Here is a 21,097-nt window from a genome sequence, read left to right as displayed (position 1 = left end):
AGCAGGTACTTTGTAAATATTTGTTGATTTAATGAATGAATTATAGCTGAGCCCAGATCAGCTCATGGGGGCACATCCTCTGGGGCCCTAGGTGGTATCTATTACACAGATGAAGAGGTATGAGAGCATTCCTTTTCATCTGAAGGAGAAAGGGGCAATAGGAAGAGAGACAAACAAGAGATGGAAGGGAAGTTGGCATCTCCTGACCTGTCTGATGGAGAGAGAGCTCCAGTGAGGACGGAACATGCTGTGAGGGGCCCTGGAACAGCAGTGCCTCTCTGGGGTCCAGGGACAAGGGCTACTCAGAATTGGGTCAGGCCATTCTCCACTCCACCCCTTCCTCAACCCCCTTGCCACAGGGACTGCAGGGCAAATTTGGTTTCCTAAAGGGCCAGGCCATTTCATCAGCAGGCAGATGGAATGCACAGTAGATCCACCGCATCAGGAAGCCGTTGTCAGCAGAGGATGTTCAGGGGCAACTGAACATGGCCAGAGGAGGAGACAGAAGCAGACCAGTGCTTAAATACACGAGAGGTACCAGGCTTGGAAGTAACTGGAGGAGATTTTGAGGGCAGGTGGCTAAAAGCTATGGAACTTAGGCATCAATGATAATATCACCTTGTTTGCACCTGCAGGTCTGTGAGGCCGGGACGTTTGGGTTACGGAACGAATGAGAGGTGAGATGAGGCAGGCTGCACTTGTTCATTCGTTAAATAAATATTTACTGAGCCTCTGTGTGTCATGCATTGTGCCAGATGTTGGGCATACAAGGGTTTACAAAACAGAGATGACCTCTGCCTCCAAGGAGCTTCCGTCTAACAGTCATATGAATCAGTCAAGCACCATCGGCTGTGTATGTGCTGCTCAGGAAAAGCACTAGGAGCCACAAGATGGTCTAATGGGAAGCATCACTTTAGATTAGGGGTCAAGAAAGGACAATTTGAGAAAGTGACATTTAAACCAAGACCTGGAGATGCACAGGAGCCAGCCAGGTGAAGAGTAGCGGATATGCATTCCAGGTGGAGGGAAACGGCAGGGGTGAAGGATTTGGGGACAAATCCTTGGCCATGTGGAGAGAAGGCCAGTGGGGCAGGGGCAGGAAAACAAGGAGGGGAGAGACACAAGAGGAGGCTGGAGAGGGAGACAGGGGAAGACCTCACAGGGCCACATTAGGATTTTGGATTTAAGCCTAGGTGCAGTGGGCAGGGGAGTAATGCCATCAGATTCATGTCTTACAAAGAACGTTCAGCATCTGTGTAGAGAATGGATTGGGGACAAGAGAACTGCAGGGAGAGAAGTGTGGAGCCTCATCTAGTTGCCTAAGGGAGGGATGACGGTGGCATGGCTGAGGTGATGGAGAGAAGTGGAGGAACCTGAGAAGTATTTAAAAGAAGAATTGAAACAGTATGTTTTCCTCATACTGCTTGGTATAGACAGGCTGAAATGGTGACTTTACACAAGGCAAACAGCAAATATTTGGACCATGCCAATCTGTCCCCCAGGTGGTCTGTTTTGCTTTGGGTTAGCTGACGTCTAATGATGTCACATGGGACATTCCCCTGCCCTCAAGCAGGACCACACCTGATAGGAGTCAATTTTATATTTAAGGATTTCCTGAGAAAGCTTTCATAACTTCTTCTGTAACCTCTGCTCATGTTTAAAAGAATTACTATTAGGAAATCCCCGTTGGTATTTCATCTGAGTGCCTTTTGCCCTAAAGTTTCTAGATTCTTGATGGAGATGAAGATGCTAAACTAATAAGTCACATGGGCCACAAAATATGAATGATGTCTTAATGACAGTTCTGGATCACATCTGTTGCACAGCCAAAATGATTTGTTAGCAATGAAGAAAAATGCCTGAATATCCCCAGAAAAGTGATCCAATTAGGTTTTTGTAGCTGTTTGCTTCACTGCCAAGTTCTTTGCCCTCGCTACTGAAAGTGTGGTCCGTGGATCCAGCAACATCACCCCAGAGTTTGGTAGAAATGCAGGATTGAACCAGAATCTGCATTTTAACATACTCCCTGGGCAATTCATAGGCACATTAGTTGTGAGAAGCACCCCTTAGATCACCCTAAGGCCACCTAAAAGTGGGTGGGCAGCGGCAGGTGCCAGATGTCTGAGATGCAGCGAGCCTCAGCAAGCGGTTAGAAAAACCAAACTGGTCCAACAGGAACTGGATTTTCTCTGGAAGTTCCCCGCTCCCAGGTCACACAGAGCATTTCAGGGCAATTCAGAGACAAGGTGTTGTTTGCTGGTTGTGTGGCTGATAAGGGCGCTGACTGGACGCGCCCTTGGTGCCGAAATGCTGTCAGGAGGAAAGCAACGGCTGTGTGCTCCCCGAGGCAGCACCAGTGGCCAAATAGAGTCAGCCTCCCCTCCCCCACAGTGGGAACAGTGTGGTCCTTGTACTTTCGTCTTAGTCCCTAACGGCCCTTGTTCTCTGTGGGTGGTTAGGGTGACTCTTGCTTCCCTCTGTATTGGGCCACATCATGAGCAGGGGCGAAGCTGTTCTAGCATCTCAATTAAAAATACTCCCACAATGGCCTCTGGTGGAGCAGAACGCCCAGTTCCAGGGGCTCTGAAAGCTCTACCCACACTGTGTGGTCAGCCTCTCCAGGCAAGCGACCCCTGCCCCCACCTGAGGGGTGTGTGACACAGACACCAGACGCAGCCTGGCAAACAAGGGCACTTGTTTTATTCCTGCTTCTTGAGAAGTGTTTCAAGGCACAAAACCCAGACCGGAATCAAATCTTTTCCCTCTGCCTTCACTGGGGCTGGTCCTCCCACATCATTAGACAAACGGATGAAGTCTGTGGGCTGTTTAAAGCGTATGCTTTGTAAATACTATAAAATCAAACATTACTTTTGGCTTTTATTTACCGTAACATGTTCACGTTACCTAGCACCAAAATAGCTCATGAGGCCCCTCTGTCTTTGCTCTCTCCCTCCCTATTCTCCTGTCTCCACCCCTGCCTTCCTCGGTGCTCACTGCTCTGCTCTGATCCCTCCTTCCGCCTGCCTGGGTGCCCTGCGTGCCTGCTCGCTGCGGATGTGCCCTCCAACGTCTTCCTCGCCTGTCCCGCTTAACCTCCTGCTCCCTCTCCCTCCCTTTGTGTCTCTCATGCTGCTCCTTGATCTTTTGAAAGGTCTGGGCTCCCTTTTCCTCTCTGTGCTTTCATTTCCAAAGGCTGCGAGAGGCTCCTCACTCATGCTCGACTCCCCCCCCACCTGCCTCTCTCAGGCCATTTTCTCCCCCCTCCCAAGACCCACCACAGAGGCCCTTCTTGTTCCCTTTTTCTCTAATGGCGACGTGGGGATCAGAGAATCGCAGGATTCAGTGTCAAAGGGACAGAGCCTACGTTACGCTGACAGTTACTTCTGAGTCAGAAACTCTTCCTATTTTACCTGCGATAATGCGACAATGGCTGCCCCTGTCCCTCCTTAGAGCTGGAAGGACTGGGGAAGAGGACAAGGAACAGGCCCCACTCACTCCTGTGCTCCCTCACCAACACTTTCACCCCAAACCTTTCTTTCATGTCTTGGTACACACACACCCTCCTAAGTGCCCTCGGTGCAGACATGTTTGCTCCCAGCCTCCACTAAAACGCTGAGCTTCCTTCTGCCCAGCCCAGCTGGCCTGTGCTTCACGCCCGCAGGGTGAGCCCTAGGACAACCATTCTATTCTAGGTGAGGAGGAGACACAACAGCAATAGAGTTCCGGGGGGGCAGGGGGAGGCGTGGTACCAGCAGTGGCCCAACAGTCAGATGGAACAGGAAGTTCATCTCAGCTCCCTCCCAGGGGCATGTTCAATCAGTCAATCAATCAACCAATTGCTAGACAATGTTCTTGTGGAGTGGACTTCTCACTGTGCCACTTGGCAAAGCATCTTCAAAACACAGAAAACCAAGAGGAAAAACAAATAGAGCCCCAAAGAGACACGCTCGTAACATAAAACAATGGCTCTAAAATCCACATTCTGGGGCAGGGCTTCTCCAGGCACTTAACAGGATCTAGGCTGTTTCTTTCTTGGAAGCCAGGGGAACGGAGGTTAAACCCAAGTAGCCGCGGAGAGGTTTGTGAAAAATCCCTCCATTTCCAGATCTGGGCTCCTCACAGTGTCTCTGTTTCTCCGTGTCAGCCACAAGGAAGAGGATTAGCTGAGGAACATTCTTTTGAGCGAGATGAAGGTCTCGGCTAAGCACCGACCAGGAGGCCAGCCTTGCCCAGGCGTCGGGACACCGGCTGCTCTAGTCCTGCCTGCACACCCCTTCCGGCTCCCAGCTCAGACTTGTGTGGCTGCACCTTAATTCTCAATCCAGTGGTGCCCACCCTAGGAGAACAGGAGGAAAGCCGCCTACAAACCCTCAAGGTGAGCAGGGCCTGCAGGTGAGCCAGAACATGCCCCACCAAGTCCAGGTCCAACTCCACCCTCTTGTTCTGGTCCAATGCCAGGGTGTGGATTTCTGCTTAGCTCCTTTCCGTGAAAATTCCCCAGACAAGGAGGAAGCGGTGCCATCTTAAGGACAGGAAGAATTTCAGTTTCATTTCCCTGCCCCGTGCTTCCCAACTCCCCACTGCCTTCTGCATGCACAGCCGCTGAGGGGAGTAGAAAAACAAGTACGAATGTAATTCCCTACCTGAGTTCCTTTCATATCAACTAATTAACCAACTAAATTGCCAATAAATTACTATTGTAAAATGTGTGTATGCATAGGCATATCTCTATGTGTAGATGTGTAGACACACACACACATATGTACACGCAAACGTAGTCCGAGCTTTTCTTCCTTGCCCCCTCTCTTGCAGGCAGCTTCAGATGAGAGCCTCTGACTGCTCAGAAGGGCTTCACCGGGTCATGGGTGCCACGTAGTTGGCGGGGAAGAGGCCCAGTCTGTTGTGCAGGCGGCCGGTCCACCAGGACGGGTTGGAGCTATCCAGGACTTCCACCACCTCTCCGCAGCGGAACCCCAGCTCGTCGTCCTCAAGGGCCTCGAAGTCGTACAGTGCACGGGCCCACCGCACTCGCTGTCGGGGGAACACACAGAGAGGTCCTGCTGGGACGGGGGCTGGCCTTTGAAGTTACTGTCACACGGAAGGGGATCTGCTGACTCTGGCACCAAGACCAAGTCCTCCCTGAGCAGCCCACCCTGCAGGCTGGTATATGGCTTTCCAGAGACAAACCCTGCTGCCCCTGAAAGCAGACCCCTATGCACAGCCCTGAGCACGAAGTCATCAGAAACTATCAGAGTCATTCTTGAGACTCAGGACTTTACCGACAGAGATGTTACTCTCCAAGGCCGGAAGAGAATCCTTGAGAACTACTCTCCCTACATCAATCCCCAATCCTTTTAATCCCTTCAAGTGACAAACTGAAGGGTGGCACACCCAAACTAACAGCTCTCAGTGCTAGTGCAACCAAGTCAAGATGGATCTCAGGGATAAAGGCAATGAGATCTCCCTCTGCTAGAGCTGGAGCCAAGAAATGTGAGGACAGGCAAGGCCTGATGGCCAAACTGAGAACAACACACTGGATGGTGCTGGGCTGGGATCAGCTCTGGCCCAGAATTCTCCCTGCGCCTTCACTGCCTGGGTTCCCACCACTTCCATCTGAGCTTTGTGCAGTTTTACATCTCTCCTGGAGGACCAGCGATTTCTCTAATTGGCCCTCTTGCCTCCTCCACTGAGCCCAGAGAGGGAAGTTCACGTACCCCAGCCACTTGGAGTTGCACCGGGTCTGTGTGTCTCCTGTGCATGAGGGCGGCGTTCATTTCACTGCCCACGCCCATGCCACAGTGTCCATCGTTTATGTCAAGGCTGCCTCCACGGCGTTCCTAGAAACAGATCAACAGGGGACCCGTCACCACACTGCCAGAAGCATGCCACACAGGTTCCCGCGGTGCCTTTGCTCGGATGCCATGGACACAGCCAGTGTTCCAAGAACACTTACTGATGATAACAATAAACCCTAGATGACGGAGGGATGGGGAAGGATGACAAAGGGACCTTAGATTGTGAAGAGGATGCCAGATTTCATTTCAATCAAGGAATATTTATCAGGCACCTACCATGTGTCTAGTACCGGCTTAGTACTGGGGATACGTGACTGGAAAGAGAAGGTCCCTGTGTCCATGGAGCATTAGTTTAGAGAGGAAACCATACACATTTAAGTGATAAGTGAGCAGAGAGAAGAGTGTCTAAGTCTACCTGGTAATCAGGGAAGGCTTCATAAAGGAGGTGATTCTTGAACTCCAGCTTAAAGGAGGAGTAGGATCGGCCAGGAGAGGGCAATTCAGGCAGAGGGGACGGCATGTGAAAAGCCTCAAACGCGTGAGAGCAAACACCATGGGCCTTTCAGGTAACTAAAAGTAGTAGAGCATTGCTGGAATGCGTGTTCGCCTGCAGAGTAGGGGGAGGCAGCAGGAGATGAGGCTGGGGAAACAGATACCGGCAGCTACAAAGGACTTCGTATGCCCTGCTAAGGAATTTAGGAATGATGTTATCTGGCTGTATTGTCCATCTCGGTAAGCTGCCTAAAATCCCATCTGGAACAAGGCGGGGGATATATAAACAAATAAGCAAGGTTCCATTGCGGGTATTAATCTGTTTTTCTTGTGGATCTCGACAGCCAGATGGGTTAAGGGGCATGAATAGATTTGGAATTGTGCTGATAGGAAAATGAAGCAATTGTTCACTGAGTCCTCAGGGTAAGAATGTGTGTGTGTGTTCAAGCAGGGAGCCATTTAATTCACAGAGGCTTCCTTGCCAAGAGCAGTTTCCGTATCATATTTCTGCCATTTGGGGCGCTCAGATCTTCTTTATGAACTCTATGAGACCTGAGGAGGCTGGGCCAGGCCTAGGATGTTCCTCCCCTGGCCAACAGTCCTGGGACCACAACAGACCCCCAGCATTGATTTGCTGTGGTTGTTTCCAGCACTGAGGGGCATTTTCACACACTAAGTAGCAGTGGGGACAAGGTGGCCCAAGCCTGGGAGGAGAGCAGCTCCTCCTCCTCCCTCACTGCAGCCCACCTCATTCTTCTGTGATACCTGATGAAAATGGGGATGCTGCAGATACCGCTGCTGCTGTGGTGGCGGTGCCGGGGGATACTGCAAGGGAGCCGGTGGTGGGTGATCTGACAGCTTCCGGTTCATCGAAGGCCGGATTTCCTCTCCCATGGCCCCACTGAGGTGTGGGCCTCCCTGGAGCCTCCGGTCCAGGCTGCTGCCCCGGCGACCCTGGGAGAGAACAGAGATAATGCGGATCCATCCTCTTCCCGCATCTCCTCACCTTACCCTGGCCTTCAGGCAGCTGTTCTCAGACTTTGTTTACAACAGCTCCAAGAGACAGCTGATGGGGTCGGGGGCAGCTGGAAGAGAACCGATGGTTCAGACTCTCACATTTTCAAAGGTGGCCTCTGCATTCTCAGATTCTCCCAGTTTGGGGATTTTGGGTCTTTGGTTCACAGACTGACACTTTCCACGTGGTACCATTTAGCCCATTCCTCGTGGGCTTGTTTTTCTCTGCACAATCAAGCTTAAATATTCTATTTTACTGACGTAATGCCACCCCTCCTTATCACATGTTGCCACACCAGTGGACATCCTACTCTCCACATAAGCTCTGCTCTTGACTTTGCATGATTTTGAACTGTCATTTATAGCCTGGTGACAGAGACCCAAACAACAACACTTGCAAAACCATGGAAACTGGCCCGCGGCTGGGCGTGTCGGGAAGGAGCGAGGCCTTTCTCCTTAATGCCACCACAACCTGGTGACTCAGAGATATTCTTGTTATTTCTATTTAACAAATAATTATGCAGGGCCCCGGGCTTAGTATATGCCAGACACTGTTCTAAGCGCTTTACAAATATGAACTCATTTATTCCAATTTAATGCAGTTTTTTGTTGTGTCTTGTCTCTGCATGCACATCCTGGTAAATTAATACCTCTGTCCGTTTCCTGGTTAAAACAATTCAGAAGGTCTTGGTTAACCTTTGTTTTTCTCTCTGAACTTTTGTGTGCACTTGGTGGGAACACCCTTTTCTCTTTGATTGTAACTTCTCAGGCTTAAAATCAACTGATTACTTGACAGGGACGGCTGTCTCTACTTCCCCAAAGCACATGTTGCTTTGAAAGTCTCAATGCCTTTTCAGAGAACCTGTTCCTGGGATCTTAACTATCCCAGCCAGTGCTTCTTTCTGTAATATCTGTCTCTTATAACCATGGCATTCCCTTTGAAAAATATTTTGCAAATTGTGTGTGTGTGAATTTACTTATGAGAGGCAAGTTAACATTTCCTTAGTGCCTACGATTGTCCAGACTCTGTGGCAAGTGCTATAACTATATTATCTCCTTTAATCCTCATGACAGCCCAGTGAGGGAGGTATTATATGCTCTCCATTTTACAGACGAGAAAACTGATACTCAGAAAGGTTTCTTAACTTGGCTTAAGGTAATAAGGATAGTTAGTGCTGAAATCAGGATTTGAAGCCAGGTCTGTCTGATGCATTTTTTATTAAAACAGTATCTGTATTCCAAACTGCTTCAAGAGCAAGAATTCCAGGCCTAGTTTTCTTCTCCCATGCCCCCCACCTTCCTAATTCTGTCATAAAGCTGTAACTGTTGGCTTAGTCCTAGACTCCAGGCTGCTGTCTAATATCTCTGTGTGTAACCCCCTGGCTCCTTCACCTTCGGGCGACTCCTGAGCTAGGCTGAAAACGGAGATGGAGCAATGCCTGTGAATAACAAGATGACCGCATCCACAATTGAGAGCAAATGTTTACTGAGTGCTGTAGCATTGTTAGGAATGAGGCAAGCGGAGGGGATACGGCACCTTCTCCAACCTTCATAATCCTCCTTTGAGGGAGATGTCAGCATCATTCCCAGTTCATGGATGAGCAAACTGAGGATTGGAGAACTTTCCAAAGTCACATAGCTAAGAAGTGTTAAGCTAGGATTAAAACTGAGATCTGACTTCAGCGTTATTCTGTCTTTCCGAATACTCAGAGGACATGCCCATGAAATGCCTTGTCTGGATGGTTCGAGTAGGACTCAAGCTGCCTAAAATCTCTAGATTGGGCTGATGGGACCTGAAGCGTACCTGATCCTCTCGGGTCCTGTCCCTCAGAAAGATCTGCTTCTGTCTGGAGATGGAAGCCGTCCTGTAGTAATCCACCAGCTTATTGAGAGATGGAAACTTCTCTGTCCACAGGAAGTAATTACCCTTGTTGTCTCTCATGACCTTGAAGTGCTGAACATCATCCTCATGCCTAGAGATCAAGGCAAAGCTAAATTGTCTATTACATGGTGACGACGTCCCTGCCTCCAGGGCTGAACGCATGCAGGGATGCTGGAGCTCTGTTTGGGTAGGAAATCGAGATATGGCTGGCTTGCCCATCACTGGGCAGGTGGGCTGGTGCAGTCAAGTTTAGGGGGAGATTTGTGGAAGGGATCGCTCAGGACACAGCCCTCATTAGAAGGGATTTTTACATCAGCAGAAGGTAATCTGTCTTCTGACACTGGAGCCGAGCTTTTACAAGAGAAAAAATGTTCCTAGTGCTTTAAAGACTATGAGGTCAAGGACCTTTTTACAATGTTTATTTGAAACATGGCAACCCCTGAGTCCTGTACTATGCTAAGGACTCTGCCAAGACTCAGAGGGGAGAGGTTTTCAAGCCCCCGTTATCTTTCTGTTATCAGAAAACTTTGAACCAGCTCTTTTTAGCCCATAAACTAGCTCTGGACAGTAAGAGAGTGCCTTGAGAAATTTGTCACGTTTTGTTCTCTACATAATGGAGATCTCTTGGTCTTGGTTTATGTTTTGCATAAGTAAGCTTATAAAGTATTTTGAGCTTTTTGGGGAAAAAGTGTTATATAGAATTGTAGGGTTTTATTGGAAAGGACTTTAGAGATTATTTAACCTTGTGTCTGCATGTTACAGTTGAGGACGCGAAGGCTCAGAGAGGTGGAGGGGCTTGGTCAAGGTCGCCGTGGGTGAGTGGCAGAGCTGAGGCAAGACCCCTGGCTCTCTGATTCCTGTCTAGTGAGCCGGGCCTGCCACACCATCTACATATGCTAACTTTTTTAGATCGGCACCTTTTGACACAGCTGGACTCACAAGGGATGGGGCACATTTGCACCTGGGAGGAGAAATTGGATCTTATTCATCTGAAACGGGGAGACTGGGCCTTTATGAATAGCTCCAGTCTTTCTCCATCACCAAGGCGTTCTCTTTCGGAAGTCAAGTTAATTTATCAAACAGATATACCTTTATATCTAAAAGTAAACTAACACTAATGATACCAATTACCTGATCCAGTAGAAAGGTCAAGAATTTAAAGAGTGTTGGAGAATAAAGACACCTCTGATGGTTACTAGAGGTTTCTTAGGGATGGATTTAGTGGTCTGTGTTCAGAGGGGACAGGAATTCTGACCTTCAGTCTCATCTGTGTGCTGGGCTCTGCTCACAGCCAGATGAACCCATGCAGTGACCTCCGCTTGACTGCTTTGGGGTGGTAGCTAACACTCTGCAGTCACTGCATGGTCTTCCCCTTGGTTTTGGCCACTAACCAGTGCTTTCTTCATGCTAACACCAACAATGACATATGGCTCAACTCATAGTCATCACTCCTCACATCTGGGTGAGGAGGAGGAAATATTCTTGTGATATAATTATTCATCCACTGTGCCTTAGTCAAGGATCTCAGAGAGAGAAACATTAACCCTGTCACTATCATGAGCTGAGAGGATGGATGACAGGGTTGCAGTTGGTCATCTGGGCCTACAGAGAGAGAGTGGCTGAACCACTGTCTCAAGTTCTGAGAGGAGCAGGGGAAAAGATGTGACTCAGGGCTCCAGACTCTAAAGTCTAGTGTTTCAGACCCTTAACAAATGCTAAATGATAGGACTACAATTAGCTCTTAATTATCTGTGTCCATGACAGAAAGCAGATGCATAAATAAATATAAATGATCTTGCTTTGGAATATATTATATTACACGTCTGCAGAAGATGTAATAATCTATGGTAATCATCGGCATAACAAGAAGCTGCATTGCCTCAAGAGCAGGTGAAGACCGTGGCAGCAGTCAAGGCTGGCCACTTTGTAGAGTCCACCGTCATCAAAGAAATATAAACCATAATTCCTAGCTGAGAAAAACCAGAGTCAACTTCATGCAAACCAAAGGCACCAAGAGATGCTTCTCCATGTAACAATTTACTTGGTCCAGGCTGTAATCCGGGCACTTAAGAAATAGGGTTGACCTGTAAGATTTATTAATTAAGATCTAACAAGTTTAGAATTTGTGATATGTCAATATTGGCCTGAGCAAAAATTTGCTATCACCCTAGCTGTGGAAAAGACAGTTTTAGTTAAGGAAAATTAAGAGTTTCAGCAAGATTGCAATGGCAATGCTAATGAGACCAAGCTACTTTTGAGCACTTTAGAGGCACATGTGCATAGGAATGGTTGCCCCACTATTTGTAAGGCCTTCATACCTATTCCTTAAAATATCCATTCTTGGGGCCGGCCCGGTGGCATAGCAGTTAAGTGTGCACATTCCACTTTGGTGGCCCGGGGTTCACCAGTTCAGATCTCAGGTGCGGACATGGCACCACTTGGCAAGCCATGCTGTGGTAGGTGTCCCACATATAAAGTAGAGGAAGATGGGCACGGATGTTAGCTCAGGGCCAGTCTTCCTCAGCAAAAAAAGGAGGATTGGCAGCAGACGTTAGCCCAGGGCTAATCTTCCTCAAAAAGAAAAAAATTCCTTTTTTCTGAATGGTAAAGTGACCTCAGTTTATTACCTGAGATTGGATTTATGTACTTAAAGTACTAAAACTGCATGCCTTTCAAAATATGCTGAATAATCCAGCCCAGCATTTCCTGTCAATTGACTTGACAGTAAGGTTTCACTGTCCAGGTTGTCACGCCTTCCTTCTCGCAGCATTAATTCTTGCACTTTCATATGCGGTCACCAAGTCAGGTATGTGACTTGCATTCCCCGACACGCTGACCACACGCCGTGAGCTCAGACTTGGGGCTTCCGAGTGTGGGGCTAAGTCATGTTTATGCCTGGACTGAGTCACTTCCTTCTGAGGGCTGCACAGTTTTTGCTGTTACGGTCCCCACCCCCGCCCCCCAGCCCTCCTCGCTCTGCTCCGTCGCTCTCACTTTGCTGTATTACAATGGGTTGAGGTAGCCCTTCTTTTTATGCGGCCACCTTCAACTGTGTATGTGTCCTACCGCAGTGACTTGGGGTTTTCGTTTTTCTCTGACCCGTCTTCAGACATGCATCAGTAGTAAAAGAAAAGCTTAAGATTTAAACCCCAAGACAGAGGTGGACAACTGGGAGTTCTCCTTTCCTTCTTCCTCATTTCCTCCCACAAATACTCATCGAGCTCCTACTGGGCACAAGGCACAAAGGTGAAGTAGATAAAAATCCTGTCCTTCCAGAAGCACCTGGGCTAGAGGAGGAGGCGGATGAATGTACACATAATTTTGGCCACAAACCAGTGTACCAAGGAGTTATGTATACGTGTTAGAGGAAGGAAATGGATGGCAACATAGTTGGTAAGACGCCTGGGCCCCTTGGCCACCATGCTGCTGCGATAGGTCAGACTCAATAGGTCACCTCACGGCTTAGCAGTCTGGCTCAGGACAGCATCGGGCATGGCCAGTACCTGACGGAGATGGAGAAGTCCCCGGGGGAGCTCTGGCTGGCCCGGATGATGAAGAAACCGACCTCCTTGCCCATGAGTAAGTTCTCTGCCTGGTGTCTCGAGAGGCCTTCGTGAAACCATCTATTGGGTGAGAGAAAATCAGAGGATCTTGGTGAGACACCAGGGTGGCAGGAAGGAGAAGTGGAGGAGAGATGACCCAAAGGGAGAGAGGCTGGCAACTGGTCACTAGAGAGGAGAGAGGCGAAAGGGGGGCCAGAAGCTTTTGAAACCGAGCAGCTGCTCCAGGCACTTTCCAGGCGAGGCAAGTCAGTGTTCTCCTTTACGCATCCTCTTTGTTCCTTCCCTCTAGGAGAAATCTCTCTCCAGCTCAGAAAGCCTGAATTGTGGAAATGTGCCACTGCACCAAAATGGGACAGTGTGGGAGTGACTCACTGTGGGAAGCGGCCGCCTGCTGGCAGCCGTGTGAGGGATGTCGCTAGGAAAGAACTGCAAGGACAGGAGGGGACTGCTTCAGGCACTGAGGGCAGTGAGGCGGAGCTGGGAAGGGGCCTGAGTGCTCGTTCCCTGGCTGAGAACTCAGTAGCCCATGGGACCTGGGTGGCATGGAGCTCATAGGGTGCCCACAGAGGCTGCAAGGGAGTCCTGCACACACACGTGGACATGAGTGAGGCTGGCTGTACCCAGAGAGCAGTGTCTACACACTCAGCTCCTGGACCCTCCCTGAAAATTCAGGCTGGAAAATAATCTTTACTGTGGAAAAGGAGGAAGTGAGGAGGAACCGCTCTTTCAGGGGAGCAGGCAGGGTGGCAGCCTCTGGAAGTGTTGCTGCGGCAGCTCAGCTCGGCGTGTGTGAAAAGGCCAAGCACTTCCACAGCGGCGAGGCTGACGGCGGCTCCAGCCCCAGGGCAGGAGGCCAGAAACCGCTCTCCACCACAGAAAAGCAGAGTGTTTGCAATCACTCAGCGGCCAAAGGTGGGCCGCGTCCCATTTCTTCAAGGTGGCTGCTCTAATTGCTGCCGCTGGAAGGCTAGTATGTGCGTCCCTTTATCGTGGATGTCTGATGGGCTGTGGCTTTGGATTCCTTTGTGAGCAATGCTCTGTGCTCTCTAGAATTTAGGAACCTGAACTCCAGACGGGATGTCCTTATTCCAGAGCTGGAACTTCTGGGGAAGGTTGGTAGGGCTCTGAGGGACTGGAAACAGAGGGTTTATGGCCGTCATCTGGCTGGGGATCCTGCCAGGGTATTTGCCATCCAACCCTCAGGTCTGAACAGTGGCCACCACAGCAGGGCCTTGTGTAGGACACGTAATGGGGATGGGAACAAGAATGGGATGTGCTCCACAGCAGCCATGCTTCAAAGGCAAGATCTCAGAAGAGGCAGCAAGCAGCGAGGGGAGCGTTTAGAAAATACACATTTGTCCTCTGATTGGAATTTGATGTGACTTCTTTCGAGACCTGACAAAATGTCCACAGCCCACTCATATTACATGAGTGGCCCCGGTTTTATCATTACACACCATTCCAAAGCTATTCGCTCATTCATTTAGCAGCTTTTATTAAACATCTACTGTGTGCTGGGCCCTCTTCTGGGCACTGAGGATGTAGCAGTGAGCAGAACAGACAGGAACTCCTGCCCTCATGGAATTACACTCTAGTGTGTGGGGGACAAACGAAGAGGAGGGCTGGGGAGGGAGGGAGTGATTTAACCTATGCTGACGTGGAGGGCTTCACTGGCAGAGGGAGCTTCTAACCCTAAAGGAGACTGGGGAGATGAGGAGAAACCAGCAAAAGAGCCAGACGGGGAGCAGCCGGGAGGAGGGGGGACCCCAAGGAAGGGTGTCCCGGAGGCCAAGTGAAGAAAGTGTTTCAACGAGAGGGAAAGATCCCCCACATCAAATCGTGCCGAGATGACGGCAGAGAATCGACCACAGGGCTGGGAAGTTCACTATGACCTTGACAGAAAGGTTTCGAAGGAGGTGTGGGGCTTCCAGAGAGAATGGAAGGCGAGGAGTTAGAAACAGCAAATATAAATAATTCTTTTAGGGGCCGGCCCAGTGGCGCAGCGGTTAAGTGCAGATGTTCCACTTTGGCAGCCTGGGGTTCGTCAGTTCGGATCCCGGGTGCAGACATGGCATCGCTTGGCAAGCCATGTGGTAGGCGTCCCACATAGAAAGTAGAGGAAGATGGGCATGGATGTTAGCTCAGGGCCAGTCTTCCTCAGCAAAAAGAGGAGGATTGGCAACAGATGTTAGCTCAGGGCTAATCTTCCTCAACAACAACAAAAAATAATAATTCTTTTTGAAGAAGCAAGTGGTAGCTGGAAGCGGATTTGGGATCAAGAGTTTTCTATTTCATTTTGTTTTTGTTTCTTGGTAAGATGGGGGAAATTGCAGCATCTTTGTTGGCTAATAGGAATGATTCAGCAGAGAGGGGAAGAAAGTTCACTCGGGAGAGAGAAGGGAGAATTTCCGCAGGAAGCACAGCCAGTTCTTTCCAGACAGCTGCAGGGACGGCAGAGAATCTGAGCGCGGTTGCAGGAGGTGGGTGGATGCAGAGAGTCAGGTGGGCAGTGGGATGGAGGGCCTTCTCTGGTGGCTTCCATGGTCCCAGGGAACCCGGAAGCAAGGCCCTCAGCTGAGAGTGCGGCGGGGGAGGGGCTGGAGGTTTGAGGAGCGCGGAAGGTACCACTGACCTGTGCTGGTCATTTGGAAGGTCACAGGGCCCAGCTGAGGTCAGTGGTCATTCTATGGTTCAGTGGTCGGGACTGGTTTGCAATGAGTGGTGCGACTGCTCCTCACCGGGGTCGCCAACACCACTTAGGTTTTCTAACAAACCTTTGCTGTTTGAGCTACAGCCTGACTTTCAGACAAGATTAGATTTCTATCTAACCCTTGTGGTCAATTCTTGAGACAAACGAGACCCAATCTCAATTTTTCAGTTTCCTCTTTATAAAGGGAATTTCCCCTTTTCTCCCACTGACTTCTCTCATCGCTGTGAGCAGGGTGGGAGGAAGGCAGGGAGCATCCATCCTCCTGAGCCGTTTGGGATCCCGGGTTAGGATGGAGGGTGGGCAGGGAGAGCCGCGGCTCCTGGAGAAGGGAGGCCAACAGCGCCCCCACTGGAATTCTTGGGAACTGTGATTACAATTATAGATGATTTTAGTTTATAAACTTAAAATAGGCAATACATGCACATGGTATAAAATTCAAAAGGGAATGCAGGGAAATGCAAATCTCCCTCCCACCCCTGGCCTTCAGCTGCGTGGTTCCCCCTCCAGAGGCAACCATTTTTGACAGTATCTGGGGTGTGCATGGGTAATTTTAGCAAATACTGAAAAAATAAGGAGAGAGTGTTTGGGTAGGCCCATCAGCAGGCTGGAAATACTTACTCAGGAAACTGGATGTCTATAAAATTCTTGGGCACATATCCTTCTTGGCTCCCAAGTTCCGCCTTGAACCACTCCTCTTGGTTACTTAAGATCTACATGGAAGAGAAGGAAGGACAAAGACACTGCAGAGAGGACATCAAGAAGCAAGGGAAAGGGGCTGCAGGGCACAGAACGCCCTTTTGGATTTAGGGGCAAAGTCAAAGAAACCACATGGCTGCTCTAGTGGGCGAGCAGCGGGTTGATTTTCAGAGTTTGGCTTCTCTTGACCCCGAGCTGTTTCTGTCCACTTGTATCACCCATTCATGTGACCCCACCATGGCACGGCCTCCCAGGTGCAGCATCAGGGGCTTCCCTGAACTCCTTTCTCCTTCTATTTTGGAAATTAATGTATCCCAGATCTCAGCACCTTAAGCTCCTCATCTGGGAAGATGGCGGAGAGGCAAGAGCAGCTACTCCATGTTTTTTTCTTCTCTGCCAGGTAACCAGGAATCTTTTAAAAATTTAATTTGTTCTTATTTTTTTAAACGAGTGGATTAAAACTTAGACATCCAAGTGGGGCTAGCTTTGAAAACAGTAACTCTTTGTGTTCATACCCCATGTGTTTCACAAACAATTTCTACATAACTCAAGGAATCTGGAGTGCCTTTTCTAGACTTGCTTTTAGAGCCAGATCACAGGCAAAACCAGAAGTTCTGTCTTGTTACTATATGGTCCTGCCTTGACTTTGACCCCAAATGTTATCACCTACCCTGATTACTCATATGACTCTCCAGACTTGACTCTATGTGGCTTCTGGTTAATTCAGAAAATGAGTTTCACCGTTAAAAGACAACTATTTGCCCCCCACCTCCCACCGAGAATGTGTCAAAGTATGCCGAACAATAATTCCAGACGAGGATGGCAGAGCAAAAAGAGGGAAAGAGCCTTCACGAATGTCATGGAGCCACTGAATTCACTTCCCAGGAGCCCTCCTACTTCTGGACTTTGCGAGAGAAATAATGAATCTTCGTTATCGTTTAAGCCATTTTTAGTTTCTGTTTCTTGTAGCTGAAAATGTCTTAACTGATAGAATTACTATGATAAAAGGGAAAGCAGAAGATGGATAGGAAAGATTACCCAGAGGAGAGCCCATCAGGTTGCCCAGGCAATGAGAGCAGTTACCCAGCGAAGTCCGACGGCCGAAGGCTACTTCCGGGATAGGGGGACGTGCGGTGCATTCTGGGAACAAACGCCTCACGCTGTTGGGAGTTTAGCTGTGACCCCAGGACGAGGGAGAGAGGAACGCAGGTCCATGTGGAAAAGTTTGGAATTTTATCTTGAAATTTAGGGGAAGCCATTAAAGGGATTTAAGCAGGGAAATAGCACAGGAAGAATTAGAGTTAAGAAGAGAATGCTGTATCAGAGCGGGAGGGGGGAGTGGAGGGGTGAAGTCGGGGAGAAACTGTAGGAAGAGCGCAGCCATCCAGGCAAGAGAGGAAGGGGACCCGGGCTAAGAGGCGAAGATATATTTTAGACGAGTTCAAGAAGCCAAATGGGCAGGATTTCCTGACTGTTTTCAGAGCTAAGGGGAGAGCGGGGATTCTAGGATGGCTCCGGATTTCTGGCTTGGGAGACTGAGTGGGTGGTGACGCCTTTACTAAAATAGAAAATACAGGAGGAGGAGCAGTCTGAGGAAAAACTCACGGACTTCAGATTGCCTGTGGGTGAATCCCAGTTGCCCCTGGGACCGTCTGAGAAGAAAAGCTTAGTGAGCAGTTGGAGCCGTGTGTCTGGGCTCAGCAGAGAGGTTGCGATTTTGGAGTCATCCGAGAGTGGGCGGAGCTGAAGTCATGGGTCCCGTGGGTTTCTCTCTCCCGGAGATGGGAAGAGAATCAAAGGGAGCTAGGTGTCAAGAAGCAACGATGGCCTATTTCTAATATCACTCCCGAGGTGGAAGAAAGGGGAAAGTCCTTTGAGTTTGGAATGAGAAGACCTGGTTTCTAGCTTGGTCCTGTCACTAGCTGTGTGACCTTTGGCAAGTCAATTAGCTCTGAAAAGTAGGGACAATAATAACCAGCTAGCACCTCATGGAGCTGATGCGAGGATCAAATGAGCCCTGGTAGCTGAAAGACCTTCAGAAAGTGTACGCTCTTTTTAAAAATACGATTCTGTAAAATGTGATATTCTTACAAGGGAGGGCTCCAGCTCTGAAGGACATGGAAGGTTTATAAGTTCTTTAAAGTATTATATGTGTATGTTTTGAATTTAATCATCTGTTCTGAAGAAATAAAAGTGTGTCCCATATTTGAGTTCTAGAATTGCTGAGAACTGAAAACTTTATAGTTTCTAACATCAAATGTGACTGTTGGTATCACTAAGGACGTGTGGGTATGTGTATGCTGAAGGGGGTGGTGGAGGGGAGCAGAAAATCTAGGTCAAAAGAAGAACCAGGAAACTCCAGTGGCTGGTATTCACACAAAGAACACAAGGACATGCCCTCTCCCCCAATTTAGGGCTTTGGAAATCCTTTGTCCTGTCACGTGGGAATGCAGTGTTTGGCCTAGGTAGCTGATGTCGAATATGAAGGTGAGCAGGGATGAGGTAAAAGAGGCCATTTGGAAATTGGTTCATCATGGTAAGAACCACATTTTGTACTTAGCTCTCTGACCTGAAACCAGCTGTAATTTTAGTAATCACGGCTCCCACCCATCGACCTCCTGTAGCAACTGAAAGATTATCCCACAATGCCGGCCATTTCTCCCCGCCACCTGATGCTCGGTCTGCCCGAGATCGTGTTCCCAGAGAGGTGAACTTACAGGCTTTTTATGGTGGATACAAGGCAAGGTTTTAAAAAATCTCATTTCTGCAAAGTAGAATATTTGGGGGGAGGTGGTTTCCTTCTGCCGTTGTTGGCGCGGGGCCCCGTACTTCCTGTTCTCATCTCGCCATCTCTTCAGTTCCCCCTATCTCTTGTACGCATCGTGTAAACCTGAGCAAGGAGTTCAGCCTAACACGTGAGGTTTTACACTTAACTTTACTGTAGCTGAATTCTTATAATGCTGCCTATGAGGATAATTTTCTGGGTTACACGGCCTGAGAATAAGGCAGACGTGGGAAGAGGACAAAATGTGCGGTTGGAAGAATTTTAAAATTGGGTGGAATTGCAGCTCTTGGAGGCATAGCACAAAACTGAAGCCCTGAAGAAATTAGTGACGAAGGATTAACTCTTAGTGCTTTTAGGCCGCTGTTTTAGTAGGAAGAAATGCAGTCAAGTTAGACGTGTTACAGAAGCAGATAGAAATGGACTGGGTCAAGAGATGTTTTAAAATGACTGAAAAATTCAAATGGGGATTGTAAGTCTGGTGCTGTGTGTAGCTTCAGGTCTGGAGGTTTGTGACATGAACATGATACATCAACTCCTGATTTTTCAAATGTTTCACAGAAGTGGGATCAAGTCACTCGGCAGGAGTTCCCTGTCCACCATCTTGTACACCATTCTGTGATCAGCATCTAGCGAGCACCTGCTGTTTGCACTTAGGTGTTGGGAATCCAGAGATGAATAAGCTGTGGGCTTTGTCCTGGGGACTCACAGTTTGGGGGGGATGGGTTGGTGGTGAGCTGGTCAGACATTTTTTGTACCTTCTAATGAATAAAGTCTTTAGGTTTTTGGCCTTTAAGGCCAAACATGGAAGAATGTCCCAGGAGTGAATTGCTGGGGTAGTCAAGAGCTGGCTTTGAAAACAACTGCGAGGCTCCTGGGTCGTGTTACTTATCTCTGGAGGAGAGGGGCACACCTTGCAGTCGGACATAGAGACCCACAGGCAGGGCCACTAACCACCAGGATACAGACATTCTGTGAGGCTGGGCTAACAAGCCCCTCTCCACGCTTGTCTTTAATGTCACCACTGCAATGGACAGAATTTGAAAAGAAGGAGGGGTTTGGCTTTCTGATGGAATTCTAAATGAACACGGAGAAATGCAATTTAACAATTCAGGGAATGTGTACTGAGCCCCTATTTGGGGCTGTGGCTTGTGGTCGATGCTGGGAAGAGACAAAGATGAACCTGGCGTGGCTCTGTTCTCAGGGAGCTCACAGGCCAGTGGAGGAGTCAACCATGCATTCATTCATCAAACATTAGGGAGGCTCACCTTTCTGCTGTTCTAGACATTCCGGCAGACCTGGCCTCGCCCTTCCAGAGCTTTGGTGAGTGGAGTAGCCAACACTTAAACGGGCCGTCAGGATCCCATGGGGTAAGGGCAGCAAGGAGAGATGGATGAACAGGGTGCATGAGAGCACGGAGGCTTGGCCTGCTCATAAATAACTGTCATGTGAGGCGAGATCGTAAATGTCTGGAAAGGAGTGTGTGTGAAATGCTTTGGAAGGGCTGAAGAGGGAGAGATTGACTCTGCTGGGGAGGTATGGAGCAGGGAAGATTAGAGAGGGTTCCATGGCAGAGGTGGTCAAATATGTGTGTGAGGGAGAAGGGCATGTGGAATATGGAGAAGAGCCTGAGAAAGGACGGTGTGTATATTGCAGTGGGACTTGGGGGCCATTACATACACAAAGATGTGCATGTGTGTGTGCATGTATGTGTGTGCATGCATGTGTGTGTACATTGATGCATGTGAGCATGATGAGGTTGGGCAGTGGGTTAGGGCCCGATGACATAGATTTCAATCAATTGGTAAGGGGGAACCACTGAATGCTTTTGAGTAAGGAAGTGATATGATCTGATTTGTTTTCTAGAAAGATCCCTCTGGGACTAGTATGTAGAATGAAGGAAGGAGGAAGAGACAGGAGGCGATGAGGCCAGTTAAGGGGCTGTGGTATGGTCTGAATAGTGAGAGGCAGCAGGAATGGGTAATACTGATAATATGGTGACCATTTATTGAGCATCCTCTTTGGGCTGGGACTGTTACCTCTAATCTTTCCCACAATCCCACAAGATAGATATGGCCTCCACTTAAAGATGAAGACACTGAAGTTCAGAGGGGTCCAGTGACTGGTCCAAGGCTACCTAGCTAGGAGCTGGGATTCAAACTC

General features: G+C 48.9%; 2 protein-coding genes across 13 annotated transcripts in view; one reads left to right on the top strand and one right to left on the bottom strand.

Moving 5' to 3' along the window:
- Window positions 1–2,678: 2,678 nt before the first annotated feature.
- GRAP2 (GRB2 related adaptor protein 2) overlaps window positions 2,679–21,097 on the bottom strand; it is a 69,452-nt gene continuing 51,033 nt past the window's right edge. For 4 of the 6 annotated variants that reach the window (XM_070600140.1, XM_070600141.1, XM_008519749.2 and 1 more), the window contains 6 exons: window positions 16,075–16,166; window positions 12,687–12,806; window positions 9,106–9,274; window positions 7,053–7,241; window positions 5,715–5,837; window positions 2,679–5,031 (listed from right to left, as the gene is read on the bottom strand). In XM_070600140.1, coding sequence (XP_070456241.1) covers window positions 4,852–5,031; window positions 5,715–5,837; window positions 7,053–7,241; window positions 9,106–9,274; window positions 12,687–12,806; window positions 16,075–16,166 — 873 coding nt within the window. In that variant the 3' untranslated portion in view covers window positions 2,679–4,851. Of the gene's footprint in view, window positions 5,032–5,714; window positions 5,838–7,052; window positions 7,242–9,105; window positions 9,275–12,686; window positions 12,807–16,074; window positions 16,167–17,190; window positions 17,308–17,757; window positions 17,887–21,097 lie in introns of those variants that run through there. The other 2 variants (XM_070600143.1, XM_070600142.1) reach the window with 2 other exon arrangements.
- ENTHD1 (ENTH domain containing 1) overlaps window positions 12,410–21,097 on the top strand; it is a 154,215-nt gene continuing 145,527 nt past the window's right edge. For 5 of the 7 annotated variants that reach the window (XM_070600131.1, XM_070600126.1, XM_070600135.1 and 2 more), the window contains exon 1: window positions 12,419–12,762. The gene's annotated coding sequence lies outside the window, so the exon portion shown is untranslated. Of the gene's footprint in view, window positions 12,763–21,097 lie in introns of all 7 variants that reach the window. The other 2 variants (XM_070600129.1, XM_070600139.1) reach the window with 2 other exon arrangements.

Source organism: Equus przewalskii, chromosome 29, assembly GCF_037783145.1.
Source record: "Equus przewalskii isolate Varuska chromosome 29, EquPr2, whole genome shotgun sequence".
NCBI classification, from domain to species: Eukaryota; Metazoa; Chordata; class Mammalia; order Perissodactyla; family Equidae; genus Equus; species Equus przewalskii.
The sequence above is the reverse complement of the archived record's forward strand: the minus strand, read 5'-3'. Positions and strand labels throughout refer to the sequence as shown.